The 24,669-nt window shown below is 58.4% G+C and overlaps 1 protein-coding gene across 1 annotated transcript in view; it reads right to left on the reverse strand.

Moving 5' to 3' along the window:
- ZCCHC24 (zinc finger CCHC-type containing 24) overlaps positions 1-24,669 on the reverse strand; it is a 60,984-nt gene that overhangs the window by 4,905 nt on the left and 31,410 nt on the right. The window contains exon 3 of the mRNA XM_002922420.4: positions 6,864-7,028. Coding sequence (XP_002922466.2) covers positions 6,864-7,028 — 165 coding nt within the window. The remainder of the gene's footprint in view (positions 1-6,863; positions 7,029-24,669) is intronic.

Raw genomic sequence — 24,669 nt, forward strand, 5'->3', positions numbered from 1 at the left:
GTTGTGGGGCAGACGTTTGTAAGCTAAGCAGTCTTAGGCACGCAGGAGGGCACTTCTGTAACACAGGGTGATTCCTGCTCCCGCTTCCCCCCCATCCTGGCTCACAAAAGCCAGCAAAAGCTTGTTTCCCTGAAAAATGTATGGAGGCGATTAGGCCCACCTCCTGAGGCCCAGAGTTTCTTGGCTGGCCATCAAAGCCCCAGCCCAGAACCCCCACCTGCAGAAGGGTCCCCTGCCTGGATCTGGGGGGACTCAAAGGCAGCCGGTTGGGGACAGCTGGGACCCACAAGCTGAAAAGAGGGGGCAGGAAGCACAGGCCGCTGGGGGGCCACAGAGCCTTGGTGTCAGTGGCCGTGACCGGGGATGGTCCTGGAGGGAAGCCGCGGGCAGACGGCAAACTGCCCAAGAGCAGCACCCGGGCTTTTCTGGCCCGTCACGCAACTCCCGGCCCAAAGCGGACACTGAGAGCAGTATGGGAAATGGAAGAGCCGCAAGGCTCCAGGAGGTGAGCACAGAGACGGTGAAACGGCAGGGTCTGATCCCAGGGTCGTAAAATCCATCTCCGTGCTTCCAAGTCTAAAGCTGCATAGAGAAGGTGTGCGAAAAGCACGGGAGCCTTGGCCCTGGCTCACGGGGCTTTAAGATGACCGGCTTTCCTGGCCAGGGGAGAGGAGGAAGAGTTTAGCTTTGTGTCAGACACAAGCTGTGTGACCTTGGGCAAGCCACCTGGTCCCTCCGATCCTCCCTCTCCCCATCTGTAAAAGGGGACGTTGGCAACACTCTTCTTGGGGGTCGTTGTTACACTTCACTGATCAGAAAGAGCGGAGCAGATAAAGGCTCTTCATGCTTGGTATGGTTACTGATGGGGGGCACCATGGCATAGGGCGCCGGAGCCATGACTGCGAGCTGGAAGGCCCAGGAAGGCCCCTGACCTACCCTCGCAGACATCTCGGGAAGACAAACAGCAACTCATGGGCCAGCCTGCAAGCCAGGGCAGGGGAGCGCCCTGCCGGCCCAGCTGCCTGGCTGTAAGAAGGGCTTCCTGACCTGTAGCTGAACGCTGGCTCCCCATCTCCCCACCCTCATCATCACCGCACACGGGGGGCCCCACACTCTCGGCTCCCATAGGTCGGAGAGAGGCCGCCCTCAAGTTTCTCCTCTCCCAGATCAGATTTGGCCTGGTTTCCAGCTCTCCATGATGGCCAGAACCCCTCCCTGACCCAGTCTTCCGGGTGGGGCTAGAGAGGCCAGAGTAGGCAGGCCCCACACCACCCTGCCCCCCATGGTTTATACTTCGCAAAGTATTGCCACGCAAACCATACCACCTAACCCGACAACCTTGCCGCGAGGGGGGCTATCGCTATCGTCGTTTTTACAGCTGAGGAAACCCGAGGCCCCAAGACACTCAGGGTCTTGCCCAAGGGCCTGCAGCTTCCCCTATCTACCCAGGGCTGCTGGGTAAGAGCTTCTCCTTGAGAAGCTGGACACACCCTCTGTAACCTGGGCGGGAGTTAATAACATACACTGTGTGCGTGATGGAGAGAGCAGGACGTGAGACAACTGCCTTAAAGCCCTTTATAGCCATGACAAGCTCTGCAAGACTTAATAATGGCGGTGTGGCCTCTAGAAGTTACTTAACCTCTCTGTGCCTCAATTGTCTCTTCTATAAAATGGGGTTACTAAGAGTAGCTACTTGATAAGGTGGTTGTGAAGAGTCAATAAGATAATACATGCAAAGATACCTGGGCAAAGTGTCAGCCAGTATTACCACCGTGTATTACTGCTGCTATCGTCAGTGCGATGGAGCACTGGGGGCAGGCTGGGGGCAGGGGAGGCAGCTGAGTCCCCGGGGAAACAGCCCTGCAGTATCCTTACCCTCCCTCCTCCTTGGCCATGACCCCATCCGTGCCCTTGCTCTCCACAGGTCCAGGCTCCGCTGAGTGGGGGAGCTGGGGGAGGCCGGCAGGACGACTCCCCTGCACGGAGGGCAAACATCCAGCTGCTGGGATGGATAGCACCAGGGCGCCCACACCCCCAGCAGGGAGGCAGAGCCCTTCAGTGTTTTCTTCTCCTGGGGGGCAGGGAAGCTGCAGCTGGAGGCTGACGGGAAACAGATGTGCAGGGGAGGGAGGAGAGGGAAAGTGGAGGGTTCTCAGGGCATAGATGTTGCACAGGTCAGAGCTCCGTGGGGGGTGGGCAGGAGAAATAAAGCAGCCCTCTCCTCCACGGGGGTGGGGGCGGACTCCAAGTCCTCCTCTCAGCAGTTCGAAGGCCCCTGATTGCTGGGGAGGGGTACCTAGGCCCCCTAACACTGCCAGACTGAGCAGCCTTGCTCAAGCCCTACCGTCTCTCTTGGCCTTAGTCTCCTGGCTGCACACAGTAGGGCTCAACAACAGGGACGACTGACTGGGAGAGGGGAAGAGCAGAGCTGCGTGTTCTCAGAAGAGCCTTCTGGACTGGGTACCCATGCAGAGACTGATCCTGAGTGTCGGGGTGCACGTGGCGGGGCCAGGCTGACTGGGGAGGCTGCGCTCAGACTGAGTTTTGTAGGATGGAGCCGATGAGTCAGGTGAGGCCATAGCCGGCCTGGGATGGTGGTGCAAGCCAAGAACGGGCCTCCTGGTGGAAGGGGAGTGGCGGGAAGCCCTGCCCCGCTGGATGCTGGGCAATACAGGGGCAGGGGTGCCGGAGGCTGGGGCCACGGCAGGGAAGCAGGTCCCCTGGCCTCAGGCCTGTGGGCTGGGCCCTGCCTCTCTGCCTGGGTTGCAGAGGGTGTGAGCATTATAAGGATCGAGCCTCGCAGACCCCCAACACACACCCAAGACCCCGTGCATCTGAGCCCCAGCAGGAAATGGGGCCTTACCAACTCCCCTCCCCAGCCGCCACCGTGACCTTGCCTCCCTGCTCCCCTCCCCTTCTGGCCCCAAACTTGATGCTTCTTCATGAATCCCAGCTTCTCTACTGACTTTGGGTAAGTCATTTATGCCCCTTGCCTCAGTTTTCCCCTCTGTACAATGGGAAGCCAATAGAGTTGACCGGGGTAGCTAAGAGGATGACAGGTGTTAAGTACTGGTACAGTTTCTCCGTTCTTGCCCTCTCCCTTCACGGGAATCCACCTGCGGCCTGGCCTCCTCTCTCCCGCCCTAGGAGTGCACCCAGCACTTTGCTCCGGCTGCCCTGGTGCCTGTGCAGCAGAGCGGGGACACATCCTGATGCCAGCCGGCCTCCAGCCTGGGCTCCCCACACTTCAACAGACTGTCCCCAAACACAGGTGTAAGGACAGCTCCACTTGCCCCCTGGGGCCCCTGGGAAGACCATGTGGGCCCCGCTTGTTCTCCCTGTGGAAGGGGGATGAACAGAACACCGGGTCTAAGCACACAAGACGCAGGAAGGCTGTCAGGGTGGGGCTCAGCAAACGGCACCCAGTGGGGGCCAGGGTTTCCCGAAGTGCCAGTTGCTGACCCTGACTGGATCCCGTCTCTCCCGTTGGAGAAGGCGGTCCTGGAAGGCTTGGCAGTCCTGGAACTGGGTCCTCCTTCACCACTGCTCGGATCTGGCTCTAGAGAACTCCTCAGCAAAGGGCATCCAGTGAGAGGGCATGAACCCCACTGAACAGCACTGGCCATGCCCAAGGGCCCCTGGGAAAGCAGAGTTCAACCCAAAGGTGAGTGTGCTCCTGGTCCGACACAGTGGGAAAGGTGTGTTTGGGGTCTCAGACCCTCTCAGGAATTGGCAAGGAATCAGGAACCAGGACACGGTGTCTCCTTTACCCCATACCCTGGACATGCTCCTAAAACACCGGGCCTACCCACTGGGTCATCAGGCCTGTCTTGGCACTGCTGGGCCTCAGTATCCCCCTTGACGCCACTAGGATGTGGGCCAGGGCCTGCCACTCAGGACACCCCTGTCCACCGGACCGCCGTGGCCAGCTTTGAGTCTATTTGTCCGTGTGCCACTGTGCGGCTGATGGGAACCACAGAGACCCCTGGGGCAGGGGGAGGGATGGAGGGTCTGCAAACAGAGGCAGCAGAAGCGGGCACGAGGGGTATGAAATCACAAACTATTTCCACCGCAAGAATCCACTCGGACGGCTTCCCTGTGCTCCCAGTAGAATAAAGACCAAACTCCACGCCACCGCCTGCAAGCCAGCCCCATGCAGCCGGCCCTCCTCCGACCTCTGCTTCACCTCTCAGCTCCCCCAGTGCTCTGTACCTGACCCTGGCCTCCCCACTTTGCACATGCTGTTCCCTCCCCCGTAGCCACTCCCTCCTAGCCCCCTCCACCCTCCACCAGAGCTCAGCCGACATCAGTCCCTCAGGGGAGCCTTCCCCAAGAGCCCCAAAGCCCCAAAGTCCTACCCCTGCCCCGCTCCCACCATCCTTCTCAGTGACTCAGCCTCCACAGGGAGGACTGGCCCCAGCCCTGGCTCCTCGGTGCCCCCCACGACGTCATCAACATGAGCTCTCCCACCACCCCCTTGACTGCACCGTGGACTTAGTCTTCTTCAGAACCCTGCTCTCTGTACCACTCCACCCAGTGCAGCCCCCCCCCAACCTCCCTGTCCATCAGGGCCCCCCTGGCTTCCTTTCCCCGCCATCTAGCTGATACCCCAGGATCGTGCACCATCACACTTCTGCAAACACGCCAGCTCTTCGGCCTTCTTCTCTGTGAATCACGGTCCGGCAAACCTCTGCCCTGTGCCGCTGTCCGCAGACTCTGGCCCACACCTGCCCATGACCCCCACTGGAGCAAGTCCCAGAACCCGGCTGGCAGCGCTGGTGACAGTTACGACCTCACACCTCCCGTGGCCGGGGATGCAGCTCGATTTCTCTAGGAGGCCCACTTCCTCCTCCGTCTTTCCCCAAGGCCACCCCACCCCTCCTCACCCTCACGTCTAGTTGAAAACCTCCTGTCCCGTTTCTCTGAGAAGACAGAAGCTTGGGAAGGGAAGCTCCTCTTCTCTGCACCAGCAAACCCACCAACCACCCTAACCACTCCCCATGTCCCTCCCTCTGTGCCCATGGTAAGGCATCGCCCTCTTACCCCTGTATCATCCACCTTTTGCTTCCTTCTGGATCCTTCTCATTTGCCTGTCACAGGCTCCAGGCCTTCCCATCTCCATCACACCCTCCTCAATGCCACCTGCCCTACCGCAGCGACCGCCCCATCACTCTGCTTCTCTCCACAATCAAACCCCCTCGAGGGAGTGGACAGTGAAGGTATTCCCTCTGCAGCCCAGCCCCACAAACCCCTCCCTCCCCCATTATGGCTCCACGGCCACTGCCCCAGCCAGCAGGTCTGCTGTGAATCAACATCCCTACTCCGCCCTTATGCCTGACCTGCAGGGTATCCGCTTCGAGGCTCGCAGACCCGAGCTGCCATTCAACAAGATGTCCATGTCAAAGTGGTACCCCACGAAGTTTGAGGACCCCCTCCTTAGTGCCAAATCCCAAGGCCACTTCTCCACGGCCATGATACTGACCTCTCTGCACTAACCACACCTGTCCCTGACCCCGACCCTGGCACAGCCCCAACCCCAGGACTCTACACTCCCTGGCTCTCCTCCTTGATGGGCTTCTCCTCCCTCCAACCCCCCAGCGCTGGATTCTGCAATACATGGTCTGGGGAATTCTGTCTCCACTTTGTCTACATTCTGCAGGAGATCTCGTCCACTCCCTAAACACCTGAAGGTCAACGATGCCCAAGTATGTAGCAGCCCCCTTGACTTCTCACATGAGCTCAACATCACAAATCCAACTGCCTTCTTAACATCTCGACTTGGATCTCCAGGCACCTCTCAAATGTAACATGCATACCAGAGACTCCTGCTTTCATCTGGGACGTCTGGGTCTCACCCTGCCCTGCCTCCAGCCCAGGCTGCCCACCTCAGTAAGCCCATTTCCATCTGCTCAGGTGTGACTGTGCTCCCGGCTTCCTGCTCCTCCCTCACCTTCCACATCCAACCCAGTGTCCAACCCAGGTCCAAGGCCTCTTTTCCCAGCAGGCACAGGACTATAGCCATGACTTTCCCATGGGTCTCCTCACTTTCGATCACCCAGCCCCACCAAGACTAATCTCTGCATACACCAGAATAGTCATCTCAAAATAAAGCTGACAGCTCTGCTGCTTGTGGGTTTTGAGTAGTCCCCAAGGCTGGAAAGCACCCCGTTCAGCTTCCTACCCCATTCCTCTTGTTCGATGCTCTTGATCCTTCACTGAGATTTGGGCCTTGAGCACCGAAGTCCTTAAGGCCACAGGGCATTTGCACCTGCTGTATGGCCTTCTTAAGATGGCTGTCCCCCACTTGTGACAGGTCTGGCTTCCTCCCGTCCTTCAGCTCCCAGAGTAAACAGACCTCCTCTTTGCATCCTGCAGGGAGTGGATACTTCCTGGGATGAGCTGCCTCACCACGTCTGCCCCCCGCCCCCCAGCATGCCCACGTGTACCTTGGCCACCAGCCCCACGCACGGGGCCTGGAACACTGGAGCTGCCCCGTGTACCTGAAGCAACTGGGTGAGCAAATGAATGAGATGCGTGTTCTCTGAGTACACTGCTGCCCCCACATCCCCGCTCATCCCGCAGCAGCAACCCCAGCTCATTAGTTTCAGAATTCGCCTGGGTCCACGGTCTCAGGGTCTTGCTGAACTTTAACTTTCTTTAACCTCCTTCCCTTCCTGGGGAAATGGTGCTCTCTTACTCCCATTTCAGAGGAGACCAACAAAGGGCCAACTTGGAGAGATCTGGTCTCATCCTTGTCATATGCAGGAGTAAACTTAGGCCCAATAAGGAAGAAAATCGGCCCCAAGGCCCTTGAGAGAGCCCCTTTGGCCGCTGCCTCCCGCCCCCAGCCCCTCCCGGCTCACCTGCTTGTGCGGATACACGTTGATGTGGCACTTAATGCACTCCTGACCCATGTTGGCCCACGAGTTCCCGCTCATCCATTTTCTCTTGCACTTGGGACACTTGTACTCGCCGAAACAGCGCTTTTTGCCCTGGTACGGGGTCAGACCCTCACCTTTGGGGCGTGCCTAGAGGACAGGAAGCAAACACAGAGGGCATTGGGGTCCACCAGGCCAACATGATGCCCCTGCAGGATCCCCACGGTCCTCCCCGGCAGCCTTCATAGCCCACGTGCAGGCGCCTCTCGCGTCCATCCAGAGAGTACCAGGGCCACCCCCAGATCACCCCCGGGAATCCCAAGGCTGGGAGCCCGCACAGAGGACAGAAGAGTTGGTGGGCGATACACATCTTCTCTAGATTTCAGGGAGCAAAGTACGTGACGGTGGCCAGAATTGACTTCTCTGACTCACGTCATAAAGAGGCAGCTAGTGGTCGCATGTCGCCGCACCCAGGTGCTCTCTGCACCCCCACCCCCCGGTGGTGTGGTTTGTGTGGTCATTGGCAAGGCAACACGGGCGCAAGGATGCAATCTGGGGTGCAGTGAAGGGGTGTCTCCCCTCCCCCGGGGCCCGGCCACCGGCTCCCTTCCTGGAGGCGGTCTTCATTTCCTTACCCCAGCCCGGAGATGGGCTCTGCACTTAAAAACACACGCAGCACACGCCAATGCACACACGTCCCCATCCCTCACTCCAGGGGTACGTTATACATTCGGTTCTACGCCTTCCCTGTTTTGCATCTTAATCTACCTCGGGCATATTATTACTGCAAGATGCATCATGAATTTCTTTTCCCTGCATCAGGACACACAGACCTACTGTCTTGCGTGTAACACTTGCACAGCATGGCATCCCCGTGAGTTCCAGCGTCTGCCAGGCTGTGTTACAGGGCCTCTGGGCTGTTGCACTCTTGCGTTCTTATTACAGACAACGCCACAATGAATAATTGTGTGGGTGTTTTTATCACATTTTGCACACAGGAGAGGACATCAGAAACAAAACCGCGGGGTACGTGCACTTTTAATTTTGATGCGGGGTATGTGCACTTTTAATTTTGAAAGGTAATGACAAGTTGGCACTGGCTCCCGCCCCACCATGCTGCAGGAGCACCAACTTAATGCCCCATCTCCTTGCCAAAAGTTTCCACCGTCGCCAATCTAAGAGGTAGAAAATCTTCTCAGAGCAGCTTTGATGTGTATGTCTTTTATTACGAACCACGGAGAATTCCTCATGCATTTAAGAAGCCACGTGTTTCCTTTGGGAAGTGTTCGTATGTTTCCTTTGTATCTTTCTTCTGCCGGGGGGGGGGGGGGTTGTTATGTTTCTTGTTGATTTGTAACTGCGCTTTATCTATTAAAGAGACTAGTTCTCTCCTGCATGGTGTTTTTGTTTTTGTTTTAAACAGCTTTAGTGAACTAGGACTCACATACCCCACATTTCACCCGTATAAGGAGTACAATTCAATGGGTTTCAGGATACTCCCAGAGTTTAACAACCATCACTACAAGCTAATTTTAGAACATTCTGTCACTCCCCCAAAAGAAACCCTGTATCCACTAACGGTCACGCCACAGACTACCTCCACCTTCTCACCCTCCCCAGCCCGGGGCAGCCACCCGTCTACAGAATTCCCTGTTCTAGCTAGTCCATTAAGAGGAGCCATGCAGTAATTGTCCACTTGTGCCTGGCTTCTTTTATTCTGTGTAATGCTTTCAACCTTCATCCATGTAGTAGCACCTGTCAGTACTTTATTCCTTTTGTTGCCAAAGATTATCCCATTGTATGGATACGCCATGTTTTATTTCCTCATTCGTCAGATGATAGGCATTTGGGTTGTTTCTCATTTGGGGCCATTATGAATAATACTGCTATGAACATTGGTGTCCAAACTGCAGGGTGCTTTATAAAGTTGGATTCGTAACCCCAGTATTTGAAAATGGAAGATTTCACATGGAACTATGACCACATCGGTCCAGAAATCTCGGTGGGGACCATCAGCTGGTGCCGAGGAGAGTCCTCCCCATTCTGACCAGTGGCTCCCTGCATTCACGTTATGTCCTTGGCGCTTACAGGCTCGGGGTCTGAGACAGGCTTAAACACAGGTTCCACGCTGGGTCCTAGACGGGCGTCAGCGGCATTGCCTGGGAGCTTGTTAGGAATGCAGAGTCTCAGGCTCCACCTTAGATCTACCGAATTGGAATCTGCACCTTAACGAGGGCCCCAGGGAATCCGCATGCCATTATGCCTAAGAAACTCCGGGCCACGATGTGATCCGTTTCTACAGTCTTGTTTCTCCGGGCGATTGCCCATTTATGAAGGAGTGCGTAAAGCTTAAGCGCACGGACTCTGGATCCAAATCCTAGCTTTATGATCTGGGTCAAGTTACTTCATAAAGATAATGACAAGAACTACCATATGAGGCTGTTCTGAGGATTAAGCGAGGTAATACATGTGAAACACTTAGAACAGTGCCCGATACATAAAACAGCAGTGCTAGTTATTATTATGATTTACTTATACAAAACAATTGCAGCATATAAAATGATAATTGCTTCTTTCAAGAATCATGTCTCTTATTCCCAGGAGCCAGTACCACCACTTGGTGACAGCCTACTAGAATTTCAGGCAAAACACTGGAAAGGGACATAGGTGCTGAGTATGTGAATCTAAATCTAGAAAGTGACAAGAATATTGCCCTGCACTTTTGGGCCTGCTGCCGAATGTCTTTTGGACCTTTATTGGCCTTCCTGGCAGCCACGATATCCTGGGGAGGAAGCTCAGTCTGAGCTCTAAGGCAGGGCTGGCTCTCAGCACTGGAGAGTTTGTGAGAGAGGCTGGTTATGCCGAGGGGAGCACTCGGCGTGCAGTCAGTGTCCAGGCCCCGGTCAAATTGCAGTAGAGGGGTCAACTTATATCTCTGAAGGCACTTTGAGCTCTGTTGGTCTCAAGTTAGCGGGTGTACAGCGAGCCCTCTAACCCCTCCCGGGGCCACCTTTCCTACCTGGTGCCCGGAATGCAGGGCGTCTAAGCCACTCTAGCTTCTATGGCCTCCTTTCCTCAGTAATCCTGAAAGAAGTACCACGTGAACTCTATCCCTAGTGTCTCCATTCCCCAAGGCACCTCCATTCAAAAGGGAATGACAGGTGGGCCTGGGGTGCCTCACCAATGGTAAGATTTGAGACTCCTTGATTGAAGGGAAATTTGGGGGCCATGGTCAGCCAGGCCCACTCTGGGATCTGGTTCCACAGGCTGCTTGATTCCGAAACTGACAGGCCCTGCAGCTGGGGCAAAGGGCCGGGGGCAGGCATCAGAGGGAGGGGGCACTCAGCCAAGGGAAGGGTGAGGACCGGGGCGGGGCTGACAATTCAGTTCCCAATGAGTCTCTGCTTCAGAAACGAGCAAGAAGGAAACCCACACGAAAAAGATGATACAGAGTGTGCACCAAAGACAGAAGCAGGCAGGTGAGAGGCAGGGGCGAGGGGAGGGGAGGGAAGCACCACCATGCCGTGTAAGTAGAAAACCAGCCATTCTGGAGCCATCCATCAGGGAGTGTGAACTGCTGGGCAGGGCCCAGGAACAGGGGCTCCGGCCTCCTGCAGGACCAGAGGTCCTCAGCACACCATTCCCACCCTGGGAGGCCCCCGCTCTGACCCCCCTGCATGGGACAGGGCCCACACCATGGATGTCACGGCCAGATGCTGGTGATGGCATTCGGCCTCTGCCTGGGACGATCTGGGGGATCCTCTGTTACTCAACCTCTCTGTGCCTTGGTTTCCTCATCTGGAAATCTGGGCTGATGGTACGGGCCCGCCCCCCAGCGCTGCTGGAAGGATGGGGTGCATTCATGCCTATGAAGGTGTCAGCTGGATGGCCGAGCATTGCAAGTGCTCAATGACCATTAGCAGCTTGAGGATGATCTGCTGGAGGTGGGAGCAGCTGCATTCTGGGTGGGGCAGCGGCTGCAGCTGCCACCAGGGGGTGGAAATCACAGGAGGAGAGCTCCGAAGATGGGAGGGGGCCTGGGTACAGTGTGGGCTCCTATCCCCCGTGGTGGGGGAGGTGGCAGGCAAAAAAGGGATGGCATTAGGAGTCTTCACCTTCTAGAACTTTTGGAGAGGAACCAAGAAAGAGAGAGGAAGGCCATGGCAGCTCTGCAGGCGCTGCTGGCAGAGAACAGAGGAAAGGGCAAAGAGGGCAGACGGGTATGAGGTGCTACCACAGCCTGACAGGCTCCCACTCAACTCTTCCCATAACCCCGTGGGGCAAGGAATCTCATCAACCCATTTAACAGATGGTGAAACGGAGGCACGGGGACTTGCCAAAAAGCTTCCCGCGCGAAAGCAGCTTCCCCTTGCTGTCTGTCACCCCTGAGTGTGTCTCCACCACAAAGCTGAGGCCTGTGCTCTGGAGGAGAAACCCCCCAGCCGCTCTGCTCAGCCCAACCTGGTGGCTTTGCCATCCTGCGGGCAGAGGGGAGAAATGAGGTGCAGGGCAGGGGTGAGGAGGCAGTGGATGCAGGGAGGAGAAGACAGGCCAGTAAGCAGCTCTCTCGACTCAGCAGCGAGGAGCTGCTTCCTGGAAGGACTTATTCCAACACTGTTTATGCTTACAGAAGAGGGCAGGGCCAAAGGGAGGAGGAATGTTTGACGGAACAAAGGCTTCTCTACCCCCCACACTTTCCCCCTACCTCCTCCCAGAAAGGCCGGCCTCTTCTCATAAACTTCAACATGAAACAGACGCTGACTGCCGTTGGCTCTGCAGGGGCCGTCACCCGCCCTGGCTGGGAAGGATGCCAGGTCTGACCTGCTCTCTTGACCCAGGCCCCTGCCACGTACCCCTCTGGGGAATCACATCAGCCAGCAACCCTGGCAAAACTCACTGGTGCATACACACCACCCCTTGTAGCACAGACAGGGCCTCCGGGGGCCAGAGAGGCAAGACAACTTGCTCAAGGACACACAGCAGACCAGGGACTGAACAGGAAGGCAGGGCTGGACCTCGGACCTCCACACCATGGCTAGAATCCCCACACAGGGCAGCCTGGGAAGTGGGCAGTGGCGGCCGGTGTGGGGGTGGGAAGGGGGAGCTGGGCCAAGGAGCAGCCAGGGCAAAGCTGGGTGGACTGTGGGAGGAGCCATCCAGGCAAGCTTGGGAAGAGAGGCGGACGATGCTGACACTATCTGGGCACTTCCTCAGAATGGCTCCGTGTTTGTTTCCCAACAGCTCATGAGATTTCTTACGGTTGATGGCAAGATGGTGAGCTCCCTGTCACTGGGGGTATGCAAGCAGGGGGCTGGGTAAACAACGATCAGGGAGGCTGCCGAGGGGACCTCTGTCTTGGTCAGGCAGTTGAACCAGGTGATTCTTAGGGCACTTTCACGCCTGTAGTCAAAGCGTACTCCAATTCTCGTTACTGGGGAAGGCCAGCCAGCAGGTGTGGAGAGCGGGCCCCCTCAGGCACTGCTGGGGGTTGCTGAACAGGTGTATTTCCTACTAGATTCTTAAAGCACAACTAGGTAACAAGCCTTCAGATTTTTAGAAACGTCCATTCCCCCAGCAAATCTATTTCCGGGCAACCGTTCTAAGGAAATGCTCAGAGATGTGGACCAACAGGGTGTTCCAGAATGTTCATCACAGCATGGTTTAGGACGTGCAAAACTAGAACGGGCTAAACACTCAACACCAACGCTCTGGTTTCCTTGGTGATGTTACACCCATTGGATGAGTGACAGCAAAGCCATTAAAATACTCACGAGGAATTTTTTTAAGGGTTTGGGAAAAGGTTTAGTAAAGAAAACAGGACAAGTGATAGGCTACAGACTGCTCCCCAGAGTAAAAGCATAAAAAGGAAAAGTGGGCCAGAGAAGGGCCGGCAGGAGAAAGGTCAGAAGTGTTCAGAGGTTGCCTCTGGGAGACGGGATTCTCTATTCTAATTAATGAATTGTCTTTAATGAGTAGGTATGACTTTGATGGAGAGGATGATGACGATTCATCAGCCGACTCCCTGGCCTGCCAGCCCCTCCTGCCCACAAGGGGGCGCCTTATGCTTTCCCAAGGTGGTGGCAACCCACTGAGATGGCAACTCTGTCCATACTTGCCTCCCCCTTTGCCCCTGCAGATGCGGCCACTGGGGCCCGCGTGCTGGATGCTGGCCGACCTCCAGCTGCTGGTTCTCCTGTCCGTAGAGATGCCCTGCCCCAGCCATGGAACCTAATTCCCACCTCCTAGATCCCATTCTCTCCCTCAACTGAGGACAGCTGGGAAGTATCCACACCTGTCACATGACATAAGAGCTTGGCTGGTCACTCTGCCAGTCAATTTCCCTGCCCCTGCTTCCTGGAGTCCCACCCAGAATGAGTAAGCCTTGAGGATGAAGCTTGCTCTCCTCTTGGCCCCTTTTACAGGGAGAGGGCATCGTCACCTTTGGTAGCTGGTGGACGAGAGTCCTGGGGACCCTGGGCCCAGGAGAGGGCAGCAGGGTGGGACTGCTGAGGCTCTGTCCCCTGCCTGTCAGGACTCCATGCCCAGGTTCTGCCCCAGGATACATGGCCTCTGCTCTCTGGATATGGGGTTCCAGCTGTGGCCCCAGCCGCAGGCTGCACCCCAGCCCCGGCCGCACCACCTCTGCGTGCCTGGGAGGGCAGCCTGTGGCCAGCCAAGCTCTGTGACAAAGGAACAGCCACACTCTTTACAGGTCTCGTCAGGGCCAGGCTCTCGTTGTATTCTTACAACAACCACCGCCTCGTGCGCTAGGCATGATCCATCCCAGGTTTCAGACGAGAACACTGAGGCATGAAGAGGTTAAAATGACTTGCCCAAGGCCACACTGCCAGCAAATGGTAGAGCCTGGATTTGAACCCAGGCCACCTGACTCGAGCCCACTCACTCAATTGCCCTGCCAGACTTGCACAAAGATGAGGAACCCGCCCAGCCAGGACGGGGAGAAACAGGGATCGGCGGCTACCATCATGGGTCCCAGCATGTTGGGTAGCCTTGGGGGCGTCCCTTCCTCTCTCTGGGCCTCAGGTTTGCCATCGCCAGAATGAGGGTGGTACTGGCTGCTGGACCTGCCGGACAGGATCACTTTTCTCTCCAAGGCCCGTAAGTCAATGTGCGCCTGGCAGCCTCAGTCACGCTCCGCTCTCTGCTGGGGAGCGCGAGGCCAGCCCACGGTGCATCCAGGGGAGAGGCAAGGGCCGTAGCCAGGAGGAGCAGAGGGAGGAAATAAGGAACAGATGGGCTCCTTGCCGGCTCCCCATCCCACCCTGTCTGCATGCTCTCCTGCAGCCGAGTGCCTGAGGTGCTCCTGGCCCAGTCGAGAGAGGAAGAGCCCTGGGTCTCAGGAGTTTGAGATGCCCTTCCACACGGAGGCTGAGGGGGCAGCTTTGCTGGCCCTTCCTGGAGAGTTCAAGAGGATTCTGGGGATCCTTTCTGGATATTAGGGGCCCTCCCTGGCAGAGGCACTGCCCCTGTCTTGGATACTCCTCTCTTGAGCCCCCCTTCCTCGGGCCCACCCTTTTGCCCTCCCTGCTGTCTGGGCCGATGTGGGGTGAACAGGGGCTGTGGCTAGAGGCCCGGGTTTGGGCCCTGGCTCTCCCGTACTCATCACCAGTTTCTCCACCAGCAAGTGATGTCCGGCTGCTCCGGACATCTAATAAGCACCTACTACATGCCAGCCCCACCGCAACCACAGCCTCCCCATTTGACAGAAGAGCAAACTGAGGCCCAGAGAGGCCAAGCAACCTGTGCCGGGCCCCACAGCCATGGAGTCAAGCCTTGGACCCAAAGCAACACTTTCCTCCTCATGCACGGCCTCTCCACGAAACAGCTGTGAGAAAACCAGAGAACAAGCCCGTTCCTAGGAACACGACCCCACCTCTGGCCTCCAGCCCCTGGCCCCCACCTCAATTATTCATTCAACTAACAGCTATTGAGTACCTACTCTGCCTCAGGCCCTGTGGAATATTCCAGGAAGACAGATGAGGAATGACACCATCAACCACACACTTCTAGGCTCTGGCCCAAGCTGAGACCCACACCTGTAGAAACACTCTTGGACCCATATCCTCAGGCAGAGGCTACGCTTCACCCTCCCAGGTGACAGGCGCAGTGTCCATGCGTGACACTTGAGATGATCTCTAATCGAAGCAACAGGCCTACAAACTCAGCACTCTTAATCCTAATGGCAGAGAAGGAAACTGAGGCTTGGGAGGGGGCAGTGGCTTTGTCCGAAGTCACATAATTAGTAGGCAGTGGGGCCAGGTTCTGAGCTCAAGTCTGTCCTGTGCTGAGACCCCCGCTTTTCCTTCCCTGCTCTGGGGACCCTCCAACAACCCCACACTCACGTGTCCACACACACAGCCTGCGGAGGCAGGCAGGAGGGCCGCCCTGGTGTCTGCAGCCTGGTCCCGGCAGCTGCAGGCTCCAAGGAGGCCCCAGAGGAAGCAGGGATCAGAGGGACAGGTGGGCCGGGCCGGGCAGCCCGCAGGCTGCTGGGAGGGAGGAAGGACGCTGCAAGAGGCCACCCTGGGTTTCCTCTGGATCCTCAAGGGCCCCCTTGTCTGAGCACAGGCGTTCTGGCCACCTCCCCCGGCCCCCTCCCCTTTTCTGGGTTCCTGCCGCAGCCCAGCATGGGCCCAGAAAGCCCAGCCTCCTGTCACCCCTCCCACCCCGTTCCCAGCCCAAAGCCACCGCAAAAATGCCATCCTGATTCCACAACACTAGGGTTTGTCAAAGTGCCGGGAACAATGGAAGCTTTCACAGTGCCAGGAAAAGGTCTCAGGAAAACCCTGGGGAGGGGGCATGGAGAGGGGGTGTAGAGAGGAGGGAAGGGCCAAGGGGAGGGGGGAAACCAGGCGGGTGGGGCAGAGAGAGGCAGGGCAAGGGAGGCAGAGATAGCAGGAATAAGGGACAAGGAGGGTGGGGGGGTGGTGAGAGCCAAGAGTGAGCAGGACAGGGCAGCAGGACAGGGCAGGGTCTGGGAGAGGAGGACCAGGAAGCGACAGGACGAGGTGAGAGAAGGCGGGAAGCGAACTCAAAGGGAAAGAGGAAACGGACACACGGAGACCAAGGAGACCCTCCAGGCCTCCCTTCTGCACCCCCACATGCCTCCAGCTCGGTGCCTGTGCCTCGAGGAGCCCTGGCAACAGCGGAGCAGAAGCCCCTCTTTCTCAACCCCACCCCGAGGCCAGGCAAAGTGAAGCACTTTGGGGCTCAACTTTTTGGAAAGCAGAGACTTTGGAATCACATGAACAGCCGCTCCCTGAGTTATCTGTTTCCTGCTTCTGGCCTTCCTCCATCAGCAAACCACACGGATCAGAGCTCAGGGGCGGGGAGGGGAAGAGGGGCCAGTCCGAAGGGGTGAAAAACATCCGAATCATAGCAATTGCAAAAGATGTGGATTTTCCTCCCCTTGTGTGACTGCAGAGAGAACCGCAGCCCATGCCTTGGCCACTGCAGGAGACGGAGGGCAGATTCGCGACCGCCCTGCGGTCGGCCCAGAGCTGGATGCTACTGAGTCTGAAAACCATTGGTTCACAGTGGGCCCCGAGCCCCTGCACATCTCTGTTTGGGTGGCCTGTCGGCTCTGCGAGTCCTTCCTTCTGACTGTGCTCCCTTCTCCTGCTGCAGACATACGCTGGGGGCAGCCGGGCAGCCTCCCCCAGGTCCTTTAATGACCCCAGCAGGCTTGGACACCTGCAGGACTGAGGCAAAACACCGAAGGCTTTCGGGACCCTTCCCCATGGGGCCCGGATGACCTTCTAACCTTAGTGGCAGCTACTCCCCCTCCTACAAGACCTACACGCAACGGCAACAAAATCATTTTCTGCAAATGCTGTGCCCTCCTCCCCACCCCTCACCCCTGCCCCAAGCCTCTGCTCTTGCTGTTCTTAATGCCCCAAACATTTCTCTACCTGGTGAATGGCCCTGCATCCTTCAAGGCCAAGATCACAGGCCACGCCCTCTGGCCTCCCCCACCCCAGAGTTAAGGGCCCTCCCTGAGGTGCTTAGTCCATGTTCTGAGTCCCAGGCTCCTGTGTTAGCTGAGAACCCTCCCACTGCTTCCCCCGAGAAGGGCCCTGCTCCCCAAACTCCCAGGGGACATTGTGGTCTGCACCACTTGCTTGGCTGCGGGTCATGTCCTGCCCTGACCCTGCCTCCAGCATGCCAGGGATGATCCAGCATTCTAGAGATTTCATCCCGAATTTAACCACTTCTGCCTTCTCGTTTCCCACCAGTCTATACGTGTGCTGTGCTGACGCAGAGTGCTCCATATCCCCTGCTTCCCTCGGGCCACCGGGTGGGGCTCAGAGCACATGGGCTCTAAGGCAACACTGGCATGGGCAGTGCCCAAGACGGATGAAGCATGTGGGCCAGGGCTGAGGTCCCGCTGGCAGGAGGGGGCCATGCTGGGATAATGCTGGGTCCTAGTGTGGGCTCTTCCTCTCGCAGGACACCCCTCCTGGGCTGCACTGACCACTCTGGAGGGCCACCTTGGGCCAGCAGCACCATTTCCCCAGACTGGCTGGTCCCCAGCTCTGCATCTGAGGCCATCCCCGGCCAGGCCAGGCCAGATGTGACCAGCGCAGCCCTATTGCTGGAGGAAGGCCCTGCTCTAATCCTAGGGGTGCCGCTGGGGACCAGAAGGTGGCAGGATACCCAGTGGTGATCTTCACCTGGGATGAGGTTTTGGTATGAGGTCCACGGCCCTGGGAGGAGGGGATAGGGGAACTCAGCTCAAAATAGCAATGGGGGAAGGGTGTGGAGGGTGGCCCAGAGCCAGAAAAGAAATCTGATCTCCCCTGGCCGGTAAAACGCTGAAGTCAGCAGTTTGGGGCCACTCTGGCAGGAGCCAGGGCTGGGGCTCCCACGGCTGCCTGGAGGGAGGCTGTAGGCCCGACCTCCAGCCTCGGCTCTGTCCTCACAGCAGTCCCTCCCCTCTCTGGGCTTCGATCTCCTCCTCTGGCCACGGAAGGGCAGAAAGAGAAGCAAGTGGTCCACCTGAGAACCTTCAGCAGGTGAGTGCTGGAGCCCGAGTCGCTCAGGAGACCATAACCCCACAGACGGGAAAGGACCGTGTTGAGTGTACACCGCATGCCAGTGCTAGCCACACACCCGCCCAGCAGGTGGCTTCACTGTGACCCCATTTCCAGATGAGGAAACAGAGGCCCAGAGAGGTTCAGTCACCTGTCCAAGGCCATCCAAGCAAGTAAAAGGCAGGCCTTGAACTCCAGTCTTGTTGGCTGTTGTCCAATCCCCTCACTGCCAAGTGAGGTCCTGAAGGCCACGGACTGGTTTCCAGGCCACCCGTGGCAACTGTGACCGGGCAGAGCAGAGGTGAAGGGCTCCTGTGGGCCAGCCCAGGTAGCTAGCAGCTTTTCCTGTGGTTCCACAGTGTCAGATGGAAACCAGAGAAGGGGCTAGTGGCAGGGGCTGGGTGGGCATACAGACCCGTGTGAGTGTGTGTGCAGGCATGCCTGCGTGGGCCTCTCATGGTCACTGACAGGCATCGGACCACAGCACAAACCCGCCGCCTGTGCTCTTGCCCTTCAGCGCGAGGACCTAGCAGAGGAAGAGCGGCCCTCGTGGGACTTTCCCAAAGGTTCCTGGGGAGGCCAAAGCCCCCCATTTCTCACCTCCCTAGCCCAGACGGCAGCAGACCTTGCTTCTTCACCTAGGGACTAGAAAGTCTGCAAAACCATCCCTTTCCCACTGTCCCCAGGGCAGAGTGCTCAGTGCAGCAGGGCTCCGGGGGAGTGCTGCTTTATGCCCTCAGATGCTCCGTTCCCCTCCCTGGGCCCCGGGGTCCGCACTATAAAACCCAGCCTGCCTGTGTGCAGTGTAACGTCCACCAGCCATTCCGTCCTCAGATGGGGAATCCGAGGCTCAGAGAGGTGTGGGGACATGTGCCTGAGGTCACACAGCCAAGAAGCAGTAGACCCAAACCCGGGTCAGGCTGACTCCCACAGCACTGCGTGCCTCCCAGTCGCTCTCCACTCTGATTTCTGGGGTGTGGGCATTGGAGGTGTCCTTGCCCTTGTCTCTGGGCAGCCCCACACGAGGAAAGAGAGCGTGTACCTGTCATGGGGGGGGGCGGGGAGAAGGCTGGCTCGTGGTACTCGTTCTCCCATTCCCCTCTGTGCACACCAGTCCTGACTACCTGGCATACCTTGTCTCCCAACCCCATCCAGTGGAAGCTTCTCCCCCAGACGCTTTCCTTGCCCCCTCCTGCCTGCAGGGACCCTTCTGGTCTCTGCACCCTGGGGGGGGGGCGCTCATCTTGTCGCTCTGGGGCACCGACCCCTCAGGTGGCACGAGGGCCCGCTTCGCCCCTGTGAGGACAAGCAGTGCCCTCCCGCCCCGCAGCCTGGGCACAGGCCCCTCTGCTGGGGTTCTGAGCCAGATCCTTTAACGTGCTGACGTGCTAACATGAGGCAGACATACGAACCTGCCCTCGCAGAGTGTCTCTGCCGGAAGCGTGGTGTGGAACCAGGCTGACCGGTGCTAAGTGTCCACTTCACCAGCACAGCAAGAGGAGTACTGATCCCTTCTCCTCACCAGGGAACTGAGGCGTCTGCGCTCCATTTCCCCGCCTGGAGATGCCCACCCTCCAAATTCCAGAGCACAGGCTTGTTTCTCAGGCTTGAGCAGGCATCCGAACCATCTGGGGGGGCGGGGGGGTTCGCTATGACACAGGCTGCCGGTCCCATTCCTAGAGCTTCGGAACCAGGTGGTCTGGGGTGGGCCTGAGAATCCGCTTCTCTCGCAAGTTCCCGGTGATGCTGATGCTGCCAGCGGGGCACCCACTGTGGGAACCACTGGTCTAGCGGATACTGCTAACAGCCTGTTAAAGTAGGCCTGTCAGTCAGACGCTGTCTTCTCTACCCCGCCCCCTCCCCACGCGCCCATTCCATAGCCCTGGAAACCGAGGCACCCAGAAGGCAAATGAGTAGCCGCAGCCCTACAGGAAGTGAGGGTCAGAGCCGGGAATGGGGCGCAGGGCTCCTCGCCCCAGGAGTGAGGCTGCGGGACTGGAGAGGGGCGACAGCCTGCAGAGGGAGGAAGGGCCATCTCTTTGAAAGCGGACCGGTGGTGGTGGAGGTGGCGGTGGGGGGCTGGGGGAGGGCTGGCCTGGCTCTCCTGGCTCAGCCCCAAACTTGTGACTCCTCGGCATCTGGAAGCCATCACAGGGAACAATGGAGGGAGCAGGGGGCCTGGCTGCTTGGGGCTCCGGCCCTGTCTGTTCAGGAGAGCAAAGGAACTCGGGGTTTACAGGCATCTCCTCCCTCCCCCCACCCCGCCACTGCTGTTTGCCTTGGCACTGGCACGCACAGCTCCCGAGGGGCCCAGCCATCAGGAAAAGTCAGTCCCTGAGCTATGGATGTGGGGGCTGGTGGCCAGGTTGGGTGCTCAGAAGTCAGGAGATTCTGGCTCAGCTCCCTGCCCAGGTTGCAAGACTCCCCTGCAAGCTCACTACTGTGGCTCTCTGGGCCTCAGTTTCCCCACAGGAAGCTCAAGTACCACCCCGACTGGGCTGGCTGCTTACCACGGCCTGGCGTGTATGTGACCAGCTTGGTGGCTGAGCCGGTGTTGCCCCTGGGGGTCCCGCTTGTCCCCTGCAGGCCAAGCAGGGGCCAAACCACCAGGCCTGGAGTGGGGAAGGGACTGAGGAGTGGTCGCTGGGTGCGCTTACGCCTCCCGCCACAGGGTCTTCCACTCATGCCCTCAACACTTCATGTACCGAGTGCCAACTCTCTACGAGGCACTGAAGCAGGGTGGCTAACGGGACAGATGGAACCCCAGCCCCCAGGAGCTTACGGTCAGGTGGGAAAGAAAAACCCAAGCATCTCATTCAAATCGTGACATTTCTGAAGCAGTGGAGTGCCACCACCACGGACTGGTGGGGTCTCTTCTTCACAGAGGGGGGCCACACGTGGGGCCTGTCCCAGCCTCTGAAGCCTCACAATGGAAACCTTTAGCTGGGCCCCAGCATGCCGCCACCAACGTGCTCTGTGACCTGAGGCTGGCCCTTGCCCTGCCTGGGTCATGGTCTACCTGTGTCAGTGAGAGGAGGGAAGAGAAACAGGAAGGGCAAGTGTACCATCCTGGGTGTCACTCCAGTTCCAGCCACCAGACAGCTGGCTCACGGAGGATTCTCCAGGCGAGGACGGGGTGACGGGGGGGGGGTATCCGCCTCACTGTGCCCGTGGGCTGGGGGCTGACAGGCACCCATGACTTGTGCTGGCATTCCTGGCCTAGGTCCCTTCTGGTGCAAATGTTCTGCACGTGGACGGCACGCAGGCTGGAAAAGCAGCCAGAGTTCGAGTCCCGGCATCACGAGGTGGAGACCATCGCTTCCTTCCACCTCTGGGCCTGTAACAGAAGCTAGTCCTGCCCTGCCTGTGCCACACGGCTGTTGTGCCTTCAAAACCTGACCTGGATGCAGGAGCACTTTAGAACTATGACTCTTCCTCCAGGAAGACTTCCCTACCAGCCCTCCCTGCAGACCCATCCATCCTTGCCCACTGCAGGCTGCTGTGCCTTGGACATCCCTGTAGGAGGACGTGGGATGCCCTACTTGGTTCGTGCGTCTCTTGCCTCGTCCTTGGTCCCCTCCCCGGGGAGAGACCATGTGGGATTCTTCTCTGATCCCAGGGCCCAGCATAGGTCTGGCACAGAGCAGGGAGCCTCTGGGGAGGAGGTGAAGGACAAAGTGACCATTTTGGACCTTACTATCATCCTGAAAAACAGTAGCTAGAGGAAAAAATTAGAGTGGTTGGGGAGGCCTGGGGAGGGGGGCGGGCAGCAGCCTGGCGACTTCCTGGACAAGCATGCCGGCTGATGTTCCTGGTCCTCAGTGTGGCTATTGTCCCTGCTGGTCCAGAGACTGAGCTCAATAGGGCCTCTGTCCCTCCTTGGGCAGGCCAGCCCGCGCAGTGGCATCCCACCCGGGCAGCTGGGAGGCGAGGGCCGACACTTCCTGTCCCCACTGTGAGTGTTCCGAGGGGCAGGGGGAGGGGAAGGGGCTCTCAAGACAAGTGCCCATCTATGTCCCCCAGAGGAAGGCTGCCCAGCTGGGGGAGGAGATGGGAGAAGGGAGAGCAGTGCTGGGGACTTGCTCACTCCTGTGCCTCAGCCCCTCTCCTCCCAACCAGCTCTCCCCCCCGAGCTGGAGCTGTCAGAAGGGCCACCCTGGCCGTCCTTCTCTTCCTTGAACAGGCCAAGCACATCCTTGCCTCACCTCAGGGTCTCCATTCTTACTGTTCCCTCAGCCAGAGCTGCCCTTCCCACAGACCTTTCCCATCACTTGTTCCTTGCTTCACCTGTCTCTAGCCAGCTGACCCTTTTTCTCAGAGGGGCTGTCCCTGACAACCCTAGCTGAACCTGACCTAACCCCCGAGCACACCCATTTGTATTTATTTCTTCACTGCCTGTCATCACACAAAAGTGTGAGCTGCACTCTTCCGCTGTCTTTCTGTTCACCATGGTACAGCCCCAGTACCGGGAACAGTGCCTGGAACATACTAGACTCCCAATAAACCCAGGTCAAATTAACCGAGAAAAGTCACATACTTCAACAGTGATGCACATAGTAAGAGATGTGCTCTGAGGAGTAGAGCGCTGTGTTCAGGGAGCACAGGACAGAATAGCTGGGAAGGAGGCCATGGCGAGTGCAAGAAGGGCCTGAAGAAGACTAAGTGCAGGGGGATGCCTGTGAAAGGCTTGCTCGCGTGTAAAGGGCTGGAGGGCAGGAAGCACAGGGGGCTTCCAGAGAGCCAGAGCACATGGGCTCCTGGGTCTACATGGCAGAGTGGGAGGGTAGCCCAGGAACCGTGGGGCACCAGGGCAGGGTTTCAAATCGGGGGTGGCCAGATCGGCCTAGCATTTCAAGAAGGTCTCCGGCTACGCAAGGAGAACAGATTGAATGGGGGGAGGGACTAGATGTGAGGACACCAGCTATGGATGGGCTGCTGCCCTATGCTGCTGAGAAGAGCCACTGTTCCGGTCTGGGGAGGAGCCGCAGAGAGAAGAAAGGTGACCAACTCAGGAGACAGGCAGGAGACAGAGTCCCCCAGACTTGGGTTGGCCCTGGGGAGGCAGAGCCAGGCGTCAAGAATGACTCTGAGGTTGTCTGGCCTCAACCATCCTGCGTGGCTATGGGGGTCTGCCAGGGGCCCCCTCCTGGCTGATGGTTGGGGCAGGAGGAGGGGGAGACGAGGGGGTGGTGATGGCAGTGCCCTGCAGCCGGCAGTGAAGGATGGAAGGGGGACCGGCTGTCACTGGGCAGCAGGCAACAGGGGTAGATGGGACAGCCTCGTGACAACTGTCCATCCTGGCTCTCTCCCAGAGGCCCTGCCCTGAAAAGTTGACTATAAAACTGTCACCTGAGCCTGTTTAAGATGCCCCTGGGGACAGGGTCCACCCCAGAGCTGACGTGGAAGTGGGGGCAGCTACCCCGCCATAGTGCTATAATTACACACACACACACACACACACACACACACACACTCCCCTGCCAGTGAGCAAACAGGCTCAGTGCAGGAAGGGCCACGCTGGAAACAGCCAGGCCACGGGAAGCTCCCACTGCTCCCAGTTGCCTGCTAGGCCCCAGAACAATTGATTCTTCAGAGCCCAGAAGCAGGAGCCAGTGGGAGAGGTGTTGAGTCTCCAAAGGGAGAAGACCCAGGGGGAGGGGGGAGAGCTGGACGTGGCGCACAGAGCAGGTGATCCCCGTGGTCTCCGGGGAGGCCTGGCGACCTCAAGCATCACACAACCTGTGAGGGGCAGGACGGAGCGCAGACCCCTAGACCCAGTCTGGTGCTAGGCGAACGTCTGAAGGAAACACAGAGAGGGACGGGGGAAGGGCAGCCACTTCCAGACAGCTCTCCCAGCACCCCCTGGAACCATCTTCTCAGGGTTGGTACCCCACCATGCTTCCTGAGTGAGGCTCCAGGCCTCAGGAGATGGCTGTTCAACCTGATTCCAGCCACATCACCAGGGGGGCAAGTCCCCCCTCCCCAGGGATGACAGCAGGGCAGTAACTCGGTACAGGGACCCCAGACAAGCCCTCCAGAAGCCCACCGTCCCCGGGCCCAGCAGCTCACCCACGGGGCTCCTTCCTGGTCCTGGTCTCCTACCCTCGCCTCACTCCCAGCAGCCAAGGCGGCCAGGGGCAGGGGTGGCGGGAAGCACCTAGGAGGAGCTGGCGTGTGGAAACTCTGGAGCAAAGCCTCCTTGCTCGGCCCACAAGTGGGCATTGAGCCTGTGTCCCGAGCTGGGCCTGGGCAGCCGCAGGTCTCCAGACACGCACGCACACACAGGAATGTCCCAAGGGCACACACCTTAAGATGACCTGCCAGCTCCATTTTAAGTCAACCCACAGAGAAGCGAATGGTCAGGAGGACAGCAGCGGCCCTTCATGCTGCTCCAGGACTCAAAGGGAGGTCGGCCTGTCCAGTTCCTGTCAACCGCGCAGCTCCCTGGGGCTCGGCAGCAGCGTGACCCCTGTGCGCGCGTGTGCACCAGCCTATCGGCCAGGGGCGGACGTGCCAGCGTGCACACTCGGAGCTCCGTGCACAGGTGTCGAGCGTGGGGTGGCACGGCCCCTGCTCTACACCCACCCCCACAAGACTCAGTGGGTGCGGGGGAGGCCCAGCCACAGGCAGCTCTGGGTTTCTCAAAATGACACAAATGATGGCCTGCAAAACTAAGAGAACCATGCTGAAGGAAGGAAAACTGCAACTGCCCTTCCCTGTTCTGGAAAATGTCTTTC

The sequence above is a fragment of the Ailuropoda melanoleuca genome, chromosome 6 (genome assembly GCF_002007445.2).
Source record: "Ailuropoda melanoleuca isolate Jingjing chromosome 6, ASM200744v2, whole genome shotgun sequence".
Classification (NCBI taxonomy): domain Eukaryota; kingdom Metazoa; phylum Chordata; class Mammalia; order Carnivora; family Ursidae; genus Ailuropoda; species Ailuropoda melanoleuca.